The following is a 15793-nucleotide window of genomic DNA, read 5'->3' on the forward strand; positions in this document are numbered from 1 at the left end:
ATGGTGTGCAGGCACTAAAGGGGAGGCTCTGAAGGGCTCCCGCTGGACTTCTGCAAGAAAACCTCCCATCTACAAATCATGAAAGGGATGTGGATTTTTTATTGCAATGATGTCTTTGTCTCACGTTTCATGTTTGTAGTGAATGTCTAAGAGGAAGAATCTATTCCTGAGCTGCTCTGGTGGCTAAAACAGGGCTGGTGGCTGCGAGGAAGGTGACAAACTCCAGCTGTACCTGTGTGTCCTTCATCCAGCACCCCAAAATCTGAGCCCTGCTTGTTGGCCAGCGGAGGGTTTCAGGGGAATGTCACCTTTGTGTGTCAGGAAAAGAGGCCACGAGCTGTTCTTGTTGTGCTTCTCTGTGGGGCCACGGGTCTGGAAGCTCCTGTGCATGCAGAGTGCTTTTAGCAATGGGGTGCTACAGACACGGGGTGCCCAAAATACCGAGGGATGGTATTGCTGTGATTTCTAACATCCTTTTTGGGGTCATAGCTAGTCTGAAGTGCCTTCTCCCCTTTTATCTCCCGTTTTGCCACCAGGGCCAGGTGCTGGGCTAGTGTTCAAGGTGTGTTGGTAAAATGGGGGCAGGAGACAGCGTGCCCCAGAGGAAGGGATTTCCTCTGAGGCATTTTGGAGAAGCTGTCCTGAAAAGACATCTGCAGTGGCCTACAGCTGTAAATTAGACTCAGCCAGCTCCAGAGATCCGCAGGTATCCCTCGGGGCTGCCAGAAGACGATCTCTGTTGTTTCCTTCCAAACTTACAGGCCATGCACCCAGCTTCTGGGTGACTCTCACAAGGTGGAGCGGTGCTTTTGGATCCTAAGCACCCGCTGAGCTCAGATCTTGAAGCTTCAGTCGAGTGGCAGGTCCTAGTCCTGTGCTCCAGGTGGGAAGCGGAGCTGTTGGGATCAGCTGCAATCTGTGCCAGAAGCAGGCAAGTAGATTTGTTTCCATAGCAATAGAGGAAATTGTTGTAGCCCAGGGCTGAAGCTGTAATCGATTCCCAAATAAGCTGTGCCAACAAAAATAGTTTTTTTACCCTTGTAACTTAGCCACTGTCTGTGGCGGAGGTTCCAATAGCAGAGAAAAGCACATTTGTGAAAAACCACGTCCCTTGGTGACATGGTGATAAGGGAGGTTTCTGGAGTGCTCTGCGTTGGCTTGTCACTGCCTTTCAAGGGAATAAAGGTGGGTGACTGGGAATAGTTGAAGACACCCCTCCAAATCCAGATCTGATGTCTTTGAGACTTACAAATTCGAATATAAAGGGCAAAAATGCTTTGAAGCATGTCGAGGTCCTGCAGTGCATGGGTTGAAGCCTAAACTCGAACTTTGCCTGCGAGGGGAAGCTGTGTCATTTCTAAGCAGTTCTTGGAGCAGTGAGAACTGCTTTTTCCCAGGAGTGTTGTGTCAGCCCCCTGGAGACCAACACCCCTTGGCTAATCTTCTCTGGCCCCAAAAATCCCATGCTCCTTTCTGCAGAGCCCTGTGGCTGGAGCAGATGCTGGGACGCGGTCCCGCTGCCGCCTCGTGCGGCTGGGGAAGCTGCGCCTCCCGTTTCGTGTCCTAACCACCAGCCACTGGAATATCAAAGCAAGGAGAAATGATATGAGCTCGCTTTTGAGAAATGCTTTTCCTGGTACTGGTTTGCTGATCTGTCTCTTTTGGTTTGGGTTAGCAGGCCACATCTCTCTCTTTTTCCTGTTCCTTCAGCACAGCTACTATCTCAGCATCTGTAGGCATCGGTTCATTTGCTGGGTGCCAGCAAGCATTAAAAGAAGAAAATGAGCTTTTTCTTTCTCATGTAGGGAATGTTGAGTTATTCTAACTGCAGGATCCATGGCATAACCCGCAGTAATTTATCTTCTAATGCTCTTGTTACTGAGCAGGCACTGAGCAGACATGTGAGGTCTGCATTGCATCAGCACAAAGGTTTACGAAGCTCCCTGTCCCAACTCCAGCAGGTGCCTACAGCAGGCGATTCAAAAACATGGGCAAGAAATAGGGTACTCGAGTTGCTCTTCTCTTTCTGCATCCTCTCAGCTTGTGGTGATCTTGTTCAGTCTGCGTTGCCTTGATCCTCAGGTGACAGGGAAAAATATCCACCTAGCAGCCTTCACGAACCAAAGAAAAGCGCATTAAAGGAAGCAGGGGACCGACTCCGGCTCTCGCAGAAGGATCTTTGCACTCCTCTTGCTGAAAGCATCACTCTGGACAGCTTCGTTATGGTGTTTGTGATGAGGGCAGAATCCTTGGTGTGGGACAGGGACATAGCCAGGCTCTAAAATCCTCGAGTTTGTCCCTCAGTCCGTACAGAGCTCCCGGTTGGTCCCAGCTGCTGGGACAGCTGGGCTGCTGCTGCCATTGTGTGAATCATCGGTGGAAAAAGCAGGCTGGCAGAAAAAGTTGCCAGTCCCCCAAAGCTAAGCCGGGCGATCACCACCGACATGTTCCGACGCCTGTTTGTCAAGCCAGAAATATCAGTGGAGTGCAGCGGCGTTGGCTGCGGTCCCTCCCAGGATGATGTGAGCCGGGAAGAGGGAACGCAGCACCAGAGGAAAAGGCTTGGCACATATATTTACACACACACTGAGTGCCACCCTTCGTGGCTTCCCTTCCTTTCTGGGTGTATTTGTGAAGTTAGGGGAGCTGCGTGAGTAAGAAGCAAAGCTTCTGTTTAAGCAACAACCGGAGACCATGCCCCTCGCAGGGCCGGTCCCAAGCGGAGCGGTGTTGCACGACAGGGAGGAGAGTTCAGTGCTGCGCCTCCGTGAGCTTCAGCCCTCACTCTGCATCTCCCGAGAGTCTTTCCTACCTGCTCCTAAACCTCTGCTTGTTCGTTTAGTGGGCCTGTGCTGGGGGGCTGATCACCTCTCAGCTGTGCTGCTAGACAGGAACTGGCTTTCCAGCTTCCAAATACCTCCATTATTTCACAACACGTAGCCTAGATCAGGGATTGGAGCCACATCAAGCTCCTGGGATAGCTCTTTTCCACTGCTTCTCATCCTCCACCTCCTTCAGCCTTTATCTTGTCCTGGAATAGGAAGAAACTTAATACCTGGAAGAGGGCACCAGGGATGTAGGAACACCTCTAGACCTGTGGTCAGCAGGGTGGCTGTGCTCCGGACCTCACTCGGACACATGTTCATTACAGTAGGTAATGAAGCCACTTTCCACGTGGCTTCTCTACGTGCAGGTCCAAGATACTGACTTCTTTTTAATCCAGACTTGCCAGATTACAGGTCCTTCAGCTGTGCTCCTATGGACTACAGCCGTGCCTCCCACCTTCAGTGGAAAGATACCCAAGTATTGAGAGGCTCTTTGTGGGTAGCTAAGGCAGCACTCCAGTTTTCATTTCTCTTTAAATAGCAGGGACAACTAAATTTGCGTGGGAAGGGGGATCTGGGCAGGATAAGAGAAGAGGTGGGCTGTCAGCTCACGGTGGAAGCTGAATTAATGTTTGGGAGTGTTTGCGAAAGGGAGAGGGAGCCTAGGGGTAATTGCAGAGGGCTTGTTCCCGATCCGAGCGCAAACCGGCTGAGGAGTGGATGCGCAGGGAGCTGAGGTAGATCCTTGGCTGAGACAAGGCAGCGGAGGAGCCTTTGCCAAGAAGCAATGCTGTGAGATCAGCGCTCGGCATTCCGCATGGGCGTGGGGCTTTGCAGCAGCGTTGCAGAGACAAGCCCACCGGCAGATCATAACAACCTAATTTTAGATTTGCAGGCTCCTGAATAGGGTTGGGCATTTCTCTTAATGGTTGGTATCGTCGCTTAAGAATCCGGGTTCAGCAGATAGTTTTGGCAGGGAAAGAACGGAGGAAAGGGGTGTGAAGGTTGGAAGTTGCCCTTGACTTTCGTCTTTGAAACAAGGGCTTATGCAGCTTAACTCAAAAACTTTGATGGGTGGGGAAAAAAAAAAAAAAGAAAAAAGAAACATTTATGTTTTCCTTTGTTCCCTTGTGTGTTTTTTGTTTTTGTTTTTTTTTTTTTTTTTCCCAGTTAAAAAAAAAATATATATATATATACTGGTTTGGCAGTATCTGAAACAACCAATATATTTCCTGATTTTTATTTTGTGGTAGTTTTTATTCAACTGCAGTACTGAGCAACAAGTGCTCTGCCAGGTTGCTATTTCAGAGCATCTCCAAGCAGTTTCTCCTCGCTGCTTTACAGTGGTCACCTCCAGGAGGGACTCAGTGGCCATCAGAAGGAAGAGCTAACTCTCGCTTCAGAGGCAGACAGCAAGGCATTCCCTCTGCTCTGTTTCCTGGGGAAACACAGATCATCTCTGTCAACTGAAATTTGTCAAGTGTCCTTATATTCTACTCCTGTTTGATGAAAATACCAAGGCTCGCCCACGCAGCCTCAGCTTCTCTGAATTATAGAGACTCCAGAAGATCTGTCCCACCTGGGCGGATTTGGGCACCTTTGGTGAGGTCTCCCCCACTGCTTTCCTTCCAGACTTGGAAGGATGCATCTGTCACAGCCCATCTCTAGATTTACCAGTATGGAGAATGCACCCACTGGATTTTTTCCATCCTTTATGCTGAAGGTGCATGGCATGGGAAGAAATTGCAGCTCTCTGGTATATGTGCCATGATCTCCCCACCCTTCGGGCTCTGTGGCTGTGGCGTTGCTGTGATACTTCCTCTTCTGCATGGCTTAAAAGCTGGTTTTTGACAGAACTACTAATCTGTTCTCCTTTTCATTTATTCCAGGGACCTGTTGTCTTCAAACAGTAACTGACGGGGGAAGGCACTTGTGAGAACCATGATGTCCTTGGGTGTCAACAAAGGTAATTCCTTTCCCCATCTCAGGCTGGTGGGGATCTGTCCTCTGCTGTATCAATAACACACTCCTAATGTCATCCTATCAAAGAAGTGTTGAAAACTCTCACAAAGGCTACCAGTTGCTGTGTTTTGACCCAGAAACATGCCCATAGGACTCATAGGACAGGTGCTCATAGGACCTTTAGATGTGAATAGGTGGGATGATGCTTCCAAATCCACAGATAACCTGGAGAAGAGTGGAAGTGCCTTGTTCATTTCCAGAAAGCGGTAGGCTTTATGTGAAGTTCCAGTGCCAAGAAAAGCAGCCCTTCCTTTTCCAGGTGCTCTGCTTCTTGCAGAGTGTTACTGCTGGTCCCCCAGCCTGCACCCCAATGTAAATATAGCCCTGTATATCAGTGTCTTTGCTGCTGCTAATTCCACCTGAGAAAGGACATTCTTTCCATCGGTGTGGCTGTTTTCCTCAACAGCAATCTGATGCATGTGTTTGTCCAAAAAAATCCCCCACCATACCTCTGCTACATAACCTAGTCTTGAAGCACATCATCTTGTGTCAAGATTAAACAATTTACTGCCCGTCGACTGCTCAGTGATAACTATTTCTGGGCGGCCTTTCAACCCACCTTGAGCACAAGATACTGAGGCTTAGTGACCCTCCTTTCCTGGTAGCTAAATTGGATTATTTCACGTTTGCCACCAGCTAAGAGGGTGCAGACAGGCGATTTCCTTGGCTTGGCTGGTAAGAAGTTAGCTGTAAAGCTGCAATAACTTCCTGGTATCTCTAAACCCCTGAGCTGTGTTGGTCCATGTCCTATGAGGAGGTCAGGCCTGAGGTTTTCATCTCTTAGCAGCCATTTCCAAAATAGCAGAAGATGGAAGATAAACATAAATACACAGAAAAGGAGATTTCCTTATCTGGCCTTCATCTTAAAAACAGCTATTTTCTTCAGAAGAAAACACTAAATGGGGAATTTCCCAGTTAAAATATCTTTGTTATTGTTTTTTTCCTATTTTTTTTTTTTAAATATTCAAAGGATGTGTCTCCCCCAGCTCTGACAGGACACCAGAGAAAGCTGGGTGTTTGCATTTTATGGCTTATCCCCCAGCCCTTGGCTCAGCATCATGCTCCAGACATATCATCCTCTCCCACAAACCAAAAAAGCCTTGTGCTAGAGCTGATCTGATGGGAAATGCCAGAGGAAATGCACTGCTTTGTAAATATGTGATTAGACCACCCACTGAATGTCTTTGGTCTTCATGAAAGAAAATGACTCATTAATGTTAAACAGTCCCCAGAAAGGAGTGAAAGAACTATGGATCTCTGCAGAGGAGGTGATACATCAGGGGAGCTGGAGGAAATTGATCCTGAAGTCAGGATGATAGCTCGTTTCCATCTTTCATCAGAAGCAGCAAAAGACTCCTTCAGTGTTTGCATCTCTGGCCGATGGGGAACCTGTGCTCCCTGCTGTCAGAGATTTACCAGTTGTTCACCTGCTGACACTGAAATCTTCTCGACAACCCTTCTCTCTCCTTCCTTTCCCTCTGCCTCCCCTAGGACGCGTGATTACACCTACGGATGAAGACCGTAGAAGGATCATTAAGCAGATGAAGGTTCGCACCACCCTGAAGGGAGACAAGAGCTGGATCCACCACCAGAACTCGGACTCTGAGGATGAAAAGAAGAGCAGCCCGCTGTAAGTGTGGCCACTGAGGAATGCTTCTCTTCTTCCTTTCCCTCATCAGCCTCCCTCGAGAACTCTGTTTTCCAGCCTATAGGAAAAGCACACATTATGCTAGCTTGTTGCAGGGTTCCCGTGATGCCAAGGAAGCAGTCCTCCTGTTTCATTTTGATAAATGCAGACTGGGGAGAAACACTGAGAAATGAAATGGCCTTTGGTGTGGGAGCTGTGAATCCAGCAGCACAGACAGATTTGAAGTCTCAGGAGACCTCCAAAGTCTTCTTGAAGCCAGGCTGTGTTTCACCATCTCCAGAGTGACAAAGAAAGAAGCAGACCTTGATGGGAGGGAGTTTGTGAGTGGTGTAAAACAGCCAGGTCTGCATCTGCCCCTGCGGCTCACAGGCTGTGGGATGGAGCCACCCCTGCACCAGGAACGCCCACGGTCTGCACCAGGGTCTCTTTAGTCATAGTCAGAAACAAAATCAAGCCCAAACTAGTTTTCTCTTAGCAGCCATCTTGTAAAACATCACTGCCATGTTCAATAAGGAAGATCAGCAACTGCAGGAGTTAATTACGTGACTGTTTCCTCTTTACTCAGGTCTGCACGGGCTGGTGGGGGATCCCCAGCTTCAGCACCTACTGCTCGCCAGAGTGACAGGTAAGCTGGGGGACCCGTCCTGTTGTTTGCTTTCTTTCTGTGTTATCCCATGGAGTCAGTGCATGCTTTCACTGGTCCTTCCTAATCCTATCCACTCACTCCCATAACTGTTGAAAAATATAGGTCCTGTGGAAAAATCTAGAGCCTGTTCAGTGCAGTGTCTTATGAACTGTCACCTCATACAGAGCATGGCTCAGCTTCTGCAAAGTCCAGATGGATGATGGAGAGATGTGTGACCAGATGGATCTGGGTCTTTAGTGCAGAGGAATGGGTGCTTTCGAGGACACGATCCCAAGGATTACTGGTGCACATCAGCTCCTGTACTGGTGCAACACCTGCATGCTCTAAGCCCAGAGGCTCCTCAGACTAGAAGCCATTCTGTACTGGAGTCGGTTTTGCTTCAGGCACAGACCATGAGGGCTTTTCAGGAACTTAGCAGCTGGTAGGATCTCCATCCTACAGTGCAAAACTGTTGAAAGGGGCTTATTCATATATAAGAGCTCTTTGCCAACTGCAGTGCCATTGCTGGGAGAGTGTTGCCCTCTCCCATGAGCAGATTCCTGCTTCCTCTCCTTTTTGCTGTGCCTGCAGGTGGCAATCAAAGGTCAGTGCTAGGCAGTGAGGCTGAGATGGTGCCTGCTCTGAGGACACTGCAGAACCAAGAGCTTGGTACTGTGCTCAGCACTCATCAGCCTCCAGCTTCTCCATCCAGAGAGCTCCAAAGCTAAACTAAGCCTGCAGTGGGTTTGCATTTTTGTGTCTGAAGGCAACAGGATAAATTTGAGCCTGGCAGCCACCTTGGGCATGTGGTGTTGGGCAGTGTAAACCTGACCCTGCTTGGAGCAGGAGGGTTACACCAGAGACCTGCTGAGCTTCCTTGCCACTGTGTTATCCTGGGATCCTAAGGGCGCCTGGACAGGCAAGAAAAGAGGGGTTGGCATCTGGGTAGGGATGGAGTGAGCCTGTCTGTGCCATGTTCAGACCTTGAGGCTCATCCTGGTCCCCACTTTGGCCTCAAGAAGACTTCTTCAAGCCAGCTTGAAGCAAGTTCCAGGGATGTTTCCTCCTGCCCTGCCACAAGGGGCCAGGTCCCCACCTGCTGGTATCCCTTGCCTTTACCTCCAGGGGAGCTCTGCTGCACTCCCCTTCTGAGGACAGACACTCAGGGAAGTTAGTGTGAGGCTGAAGTTTTCCTGTGGCAAAACTGCCAGAATCTGTACTATGCCTAATTTCCCCTCTCTTACCACATCAATCTCAGGACTTCATTTTGAGCCAGAAAACTGTCAGCATGGCTAATTTTAATGGGCGAATTCTAAAACTCATTTTTCTTACGACACTCTTTCACAGAGCTTGTTCTGAAGGTAATTCGTTTTTAAAGAATCCTCCCATGGCCACATTGGTGCACTCAAAGCCCATCTGGCTGGATTTTTGGCTTGACAGCCACGTGGACATTTCTCTTTAATACTGGTGCTGCTGCTGTTGCTTTTCCACATGTCTCTTCATTCACTGCTGTCTGTTCTTTGCACAGGCCTCCTGTCTCCAAGCCTCAATCCGGTTACCTCATCAGGTTGGTATACAGGGTGGCAAGAAGCACGTAGGCTGGAGGGGAAGGAGAGCTCGATCAGGAGCAGTAAACATGAAAAATATTGTGTTCTCTTGGTTTATTCTGCCAGTTAGGAACGCTGTAATGCTCAGGGAGTTCCTTGATGAAGAGATAGTCCCTGGTGTTTTGTTCACAGGTGGTTTGGTGATGTTAACAGAAAATCTGCTCTTTGTACCATGCAGCGATCACGCATGGGAAGATGATCATGCTGCAAAAATGTTCCACCACCCTCGTTTTCAGGACAGCACTGTCGATGGGGCTGATGCACTTCAGCTTCCTCTGCCACGTGGTTTATTGTGTGAGGGGACCCTAATTTCGCCCTTACCCTAAATAGGTCAGCAAGCCCTGTGGTGGCATTCCCAGGCTGTTCTCAAGTGAAAACTGATTTCACTGTAAAGCCAGGGAGCAGGCAGAAGGGACTCTCCCAAGGAAGCACCTTCTAATTTTGACTGTCCTGAGCCAGCACGTTGCTCCTGAGGGGACATGCAGGTGCTATTAGGCTGAAGAGTGGCTGCATGCCCCCTCATCTGAGCTCCAAACTCTGCCCTGCAAAACCAATTTAGCATGTCTCTTTTCTCCCCAGGGGAGTGTTCACAAGAACCATCGATAAGACTCCTTCTGTGCCTAATTCTTCATCCTCCAAGGAAGCCCAGAAAAGGTACGTAGGTCTTCCAGTTCTTCATGAAAATGAGCTTTTAAATATTGTTTCTGTTTTTAGTGACCCTTTTACTTTGGGCAGTGCTTGTGGGCTTCCACTGAGCTCCTTTGCTAATTAAATGAGTAGTGATTAAGTTCGAAGACAGGGCCTTTTACTTAACAGCTCTATTCAGCAGGCATGGAGAAAAGACGAGACATCAAACTCTGTATTTCCCCCACCAAAACATGGGGTGGCAGTTGACCGTGAAACTACTCATGGATTTGGGGTTAATTTGGCAAAGAGGTTTGATTGGGGATAAATTGCAAGGAATCCTTGCAGCTCTGTAACACTTGTATTCTGTTGTGTGGAGCTCACCTGGGGACAGGGTGGCAGAGGATGAGTGCTCAGGAGGCTCATGTTAACAGATGTGATTTGTGCCATCTGCAGCACTGCCGTGAAGGGACCCAGCTCGTGCCGTTCTTCTTCTGGCTACAGGATGACGACTGAGGATTACAAGAAGCTGTGAGTGTGCAAAAGAGAGCTCTGCTTTCTGCCCGTGTGTGGGCTCAAGAGCACCTGAGCTTCAGTGATGAAGCCACCTGCATGTGGGTGCCCAGCCAGGCATGGCTTCATCAGCTGAGCGCTGCAGAGCTGTCTCTAGAAACTGAAGCCTTCCTCAGTGCAACCTTCAGGCCTGTGTGGGCTGTGAGGTGTTCCTTGACCTGGTAACGGCCTTTGGAAGGAGCGAATTTTACCACTTCACAGTAATTAAGGCAGAAAACTGGAGGATGTAGCCTGGGGACTTGGTTCACAGCATTGCAGGCCTTTATGAAACCATCGTAGAACAGCCCTCCTGACATTTCCTACACAGCTTTTCATGGCAGAGACTCTGTCTGAAATGCAGCTGAGCATTTATCATCAGCCTGCTTCTAGGCTTAAAACCCCTACACTAATAAAACAAAATCCGATGAAGACATGCACCCCAATGCACATGGAAAGTACAGGTGTCTTCCCACTCCTATGCAACACATCCAGGGTCAGAACCCTTTTCCCCATACCCAGCCCTAAGATTTACCTTGGGTTTTGTCTGTGCTGCCTCTGCAACAATATACAGAGGCAGTTCCCTTACTCTTTCTCCCCTTCTCTTCCTTTTTCAGAGCTCCGTATAATGTCAAACAAAAATCAGTGGACTTGGATGAGGAGGATGTGCCTTTTAGTCCAGATGAACATAAAAAGAGGTATGCCTTCCAGGTAACCACCTTTCTCTTGCAAGGGGCAGTGACAAGTGGACTGACTTAGCTGTTCTTTACTGGCAGGGTCAGTTTGATGATGATTATAGCTGAGCCATTAGGGCTGATTGCAATGAAATAATAATAAGCAGATATTTCTACACGGAGCGCATCAGTGCCCACAGGCGACTGCTCTCCCAACAAAATATAATTAAAAGCCTGACATGATTCAACCTGACAGCTTACCCCAATTAATTTGGCAGCTGGAAATGGGTTGTGGAATCTATCAGCTGCATAGTGTCTATGTGAAGAGATAGAGACGTACAAATAGCCTGGCAGTAAAGGAAGGAGTCCTCCTTCCACAGCCTACACTTGTGTCTTTGAGACTGGACCACCTGAGGACTTGCATCTAAGTCCAGATCTAGGGCTCTGGGTCTTCAGGTTTAGATGGTCTTGTTTCTAAAGATGATTTTTCTCAGATACAAGTGTTTCACGAATGAAACCTGGTAATCTGACCAGCGGAGATAAACCAGTGACAGTCCTTTCATTTTGAACTTTCCCTGTGGTATGTTTGGTGCTACTGATGTTTGCAAAGACGTGTGCTGTCTGTGGAGCATATTAGCTACAAAGCCTGTATTCCTTTTTTTTTTTTTTTTTTTTTTTTTTGCCCCAGAATATGCAATGTTGAAACAGTTCAGGTCTTGAGATGGGGAGTGCCCTCTGCCCTCCTGGGAGAGAAGGATTTTTATTGCCTGATGCTTTATATCCCTGAGGAAGTGCTGTGGCTCAGTATGAAGGGAAAAAATGATATTAGTGGAAAAAGATCTGGCATTGTCACTTGTCTTGCCCCTAGCTAGATTTCAGAAGCTTCCTGGAGCCATGGGAGCTCTGTCAGGTTTAGCACAAGTCTCCACTGCTTTGTTCACCGATTGTTTCTTCAAGGCTACACCCAGCAGCTATTAAGAGCACGGGCAGAATGTGACCCCTTCCTTCTCTTCCGTTTCAGGACAGAGGCAGCCAACAGTGTCCTGAGACGCACTGCCAGCAGGGAACGTGCTTACGTGCTCTCAGCAGCCAAGAAAAGCAACGGGTGAGTTTTCCCCATGTGAGGATGGGGCAGGAGGCAGCGAAGAGGCTACTGGTGATGTCTGACTTGGGCGGTGGCCTGATCCAAAGACTCACCAGAGAAGATGTGTACCTCTCCAGTAAACGAAGAAAATTTAGCCAGTCTCTCTCTCCAAGTGTCAAGGATATCTGCTGGTTACTGCAGAATTGGGGAAGTCCTCTAGGAATCTGGAGATGTCTCCTCTATTCAGAGGGATGAAATTTCAGCTGGAGAAAAACTGATAGTCCCTAATTCCCTGGGACCCAAAATTAAGACCCAGTTTTTCAGAGTCAGTTTTCAATGTTGGCCTCTCTAGTTTCACTGCAGGAACTACTTGGAAGGTAGGGGAAAATCAGAACAAAAATAAACCGTTCTTAGAAATTGCATCCAATTTGGATCAGCTTTTCGGGACAGATTTTGCCTTTATGTGGTGTTTGAATAATAGTTAGATTTACAAGATCCTGATATTAGTTTCAGCTTCAAAATAATTCTGTAGGGGAAGAAAACAAAACCAAAGTGAAAAACCTAACTAACATGAGGGTGTGCAACAACAACATGAAGGACATGTGGGAGCTGCTGGTGTTCAAGGCTCTGTTGTCCATCTCCTTCCTGGGAGGAAAATAAAAACAGATTAAGAAGGTCTCAGGTCTTTCAAGAATTGTGGTAGTGACTTTTTTGCAGCTTGCTTTCACTGTAAATCCTTTTCCTTCTGACTAACTCAGGGTGACACAATGAGGTACCGAGAGGTTGGTGGTGGGGGAGGGAGCAGGGAGGGGATGTGCCAGCAGTATTTGGCTGTGCCCAGAGCAAGAGGCGTGCTTGGGTAGGATTTGTAAGGGCATTAAAGGAATTTTCACTGGCTGCCAATTCCTCTGGTGCACCAATATTGTGCAGTGGGAGGCAGGCTTGCATGCAAGAAGAAAAGAAAGCGGGAAGGTGTAAAATGAAAGAGGCCCTTTGGGGGAGCTTCTACTTCATGTTTTATAACTTTCTGCTCTGCAATTTGCACACGTTCAGCACGCTCCCTCACAGTCAGCTCTGCCCAAGTGGTGCAATAGGACCCCTTGATGCTTTGCACCACATGGGCCAAGCTGCTTCTGCCCAAAGCCTGTCTGTAACTCCAAACTTGTAACTGTTGCCTTTGTGCTTCCCTTACAGCAGCCCAACACAAGAATTCCCACCCCTGTTTGCCAAGAGGTAGGTCACTGACCTTGCTCTGAAAACGCTGCTGGGGCTGCACGGCTGTGTTCTGTGCCTGGATCAGGAGATTCCCAGGTGTTTCAAAGCAGAGGAGGGACAGTTCCCATGGAAGGGGTTAAAAAAATGCTGGCTTTTGAGGGCTCACACTGTCATGAACTCTAGGAATGCATGATGATGCTTTGGGATATGGGCAACCTGAAGTGAGGAGGGATTGTATGGATTCATTCACTGCCTTCCTTCTTCCAGAAAGGCTGGTTCCAAGCAGCAGTGCCAACACTCTTCAGGCGTTTAACTTCTAAAGCACTTGGTACCACAGGGAAATGATGTCTAGGTCATTTACTGGAACTTGAAGCATCAGCTGATGCTATTTGTAAAGGAACTGCGACAGAAAATTGCCACTGATTTTGGCTGAAGTTCTTACTTCATTGAGCCAGTTGAGATACTCACCAGTAACGGCACATGGAGCACAAAGAACAGGAAAAATGTGCCTCCAAGGGAAACAGAGGGAAAACATAGCTTAAGGGAAAGCAAAGCAAACTGCCTAGATTAGCTAGCAGTGAGAAATGGGAAATGATGTGATATTTATTTTTTTCCTCCCTTGGCCTGAAAGAATTGAAATAGAAGAAGAAGAAGGACAGCAGAGGAGGAGTTCAGCTGTGTCTGGTTCATGCAAGTTTACACCAGATGACAACAGGTATTGATCTCATTCTGGAGTAGTGTTGACTGTCTGATTTTAAGGCACTCTGACTTTTCTTTTAGCTGGAAAGTAGCAGGCTGAACACAGCTAGGGATGGAGGTTTTTCAGTGGACTTTTCATGCAACCCTGATTGCCTCTGTCTTGCATTTAAAAAAAAAAAAAAAAAGAAAATAAACCAATTAATTCTCTGAAGCAAACGGGCAGACACAGGGATATATACAGAGTAGTATAAGGTATCCAGCTGACAGCCCTGGAGAGTGGCAGACTGCATTTAACCACAGGTCAGCTATAGTGTGAGTTACCTGATGTAAACTTGCCTCTAAGCCCCTCTCCTGATCATGCTCCACAGCCCCATCAGTTCTGTCTTCACGAGGTGCTTGTATGCTGCAGAAATGAGCCTGGCAGTGGTTCTGTAGAGACAACACACAGGAAGAGTCAGAGCAGGTTTAGATGAGCTCACCCTACCCATCAAGCAGCCATCAGATAGTAATGATTTTCTTATACTAGCAGACTTGGCTGCATGAACTGACCCCATCACCTAGACATGAAGTACTCAATATCTCATTATTTCCAGTCCCCTGAGCCAGCTCTCTGCTTTTGTTAGACTTTAGATTTAATTATTCTACCTTGATAGCAACAGATAGGTGTGACCTGGGAGGTTTGAGAGGTTCATTATCTTTAAATTGATCTTTGCTTTGACGGTAAATGTTAGGCTCGTTCTGAGCCCACGGCCCCTTCCCCAAGCTCACGTGGAACCATGGCAGACCACGGAGACACGGCTAGAGAGCCCCTGCTGTGGTGTGAGGGACCTGGGGACACGCTGTCCCTGGTGTGACAGAGCAGAGGTGACATCCTCTCCCAGTCCACGCTGCTCAGGAGCTGCTGATGTGTGGTGTGGGACTGACACCAAAACAGAGATAGCAGTGTTAGTACTGGGAAGGAAAAATCTTCCTGTTTTCAAGCAGATTCATTTAATTTGGGATTCAGCTCTCTCTTCCCACTGTGAGTTGTGGCTTGAAGCCAGGCGGCAGCAATATTCGCTTCTCTGCCACTCTGGTCCTTTGTGGACCCAGCAGGGGCACCAATAGATGAAGCCTTTCATCTTGAAATGCTTTGTTTTCAGAACGAAGGAGCTGCCTCATGGATTTTGGTGCAATTTTGTGCCACTGTGGAACAGGTTTGAAGCAGGGGTGGGATGCCCTTTCACTCCCTCACGTGTTGTACACATACAGAGAGTGAGAGCAATTTTATAAACACGCTGAGCCTTAATCTGTACATTTGGGCAGGTTGTTTTTTTAGCACAAACTTAAATGTTGGGGATGGAAATAGCCCCAGCTGTGTTAAATTGGGGGAAAAAAAATCCTAAAGACAGAGCATTTTAGCAAAAAGGCAGATATTAGTTGCCACAGTGCTTAGGGCCAGCTGAGTCCTTATGCAGCAGGGTTTGGCCTCTCACTGCCCAGAAAGCAGACATGAGAGCTGAGGGACAGTGAGCAGGATGACACCCAAAAGGTCTTCTGTCTTTAATGCTTTGTTACTTTGGTTTTGTTGTTGTTTTATTAGTACCAATGGGCTAAGGAAAACCACAGCTGGGTCTTCCTGGAACGAGCCAAAGACAACAGCAGCGTCTCCCACCAGGTGAGTGTTAGAGCACGGCCCGTGTGCCTTGGACATCTGCTGCTGCTGTGTCAGCACGACAGAGACTTCTGTCAGCAGCCCTCTGGGAGGTGAAGTGAATCAAATTTGCCAGCCGTGTACACAGAAGACTTTTAAAACAGCTGTCTGCATTTAAGAAGAAGATTTTCTGTCTGAAATCCATGTTGCGTCTTGAAAGGATCTGACAGCATATTGATAAAAGAGCTCGAAACCCAAGAGGAGGAGACCTGCTGAACTCTTGCTAAATCTGCGGTGGAATCGTTTTCAGTTGCTTTCCACTCTGTCTGTTTGAATTCATGACTACAGTATAAAAAATGCTGAGATGTTTTTCCACAGCATTGCAAATTGCTTTGGTCGCTGACCTTGTTATTTTATTTTTCTTCCCTGATTATCGTTGGCAGACTGTAGATATTCATGGCAACAGACAGTGTTTTTAATTTCAGAGTTGTTTCTGATAAGACTACTTCTAAGTGAACATACTGAAAGCAGTGATGTTTGCTTTCAATGTTATTTACTTTCAGAAAGAACGTTTCAGTGCAGGAACAT

At 47.7% G+C, this 15793-nt stretch overlaps 1 protein-coding gene across 1 annotated transcript in view; it reads left to right on the plus strand.

Moving 5' to 3' along the window:
• Positions 1-4766: 4766 nt before the first annotated feature.
• Positions 4767-15793, plus strand: part of ZNF185 (zinc finger protein 185 with LIM domain) — a 28452-nt gene continuing 17425 nt past the window's right edge. Inside the window, exons 1-11 of the mRNA XM_032196335.1 lie at positions 4767-4791; positions 6339-6477; positions 7061-7120; positions 8649-8687; positions 9307-9381; positions 9808-9882; positions 10518-10598; positions 11596-11679; positions 12853-12891; positions 13505-13588; positions 15155-15229. Of these exons, the coding sequence (XP_032052226.1) occupies positions 4767-4791; positions 6339-6477; positions 7061-7120; positions 8649-8687; positions 9307-9381; positions 9808-9882; positions 10518-10598; positions 11596-11679; positions 12853-12891; positions 13505-13588; positions 15155-15229 (776 nt within the window). The remainder of the gene's footprint in view (positions 4792-6338; positions 6478-7060; positions 7121-8648; positions 8688-9306; positions 9382-9807; positions 9883-10517; positions 10599-11595; positions 11680-12852; positions 12892-13504; positions 13589-15154; positions 15230-15793) is intronic.

This window comes from Aythya fuligula, chromosome 13, assembly GCF_009819795.1.
Source record: "Aythya fuligula isolate bAytFul2 chromosome 13, bAytFul2.pri, whole genome shotgun sequence".
NCBI lineage: Eukaryota > Metazoa > Chordata > Aves > Anseriformes > Anatidae > Aythya > Aythya fuligula.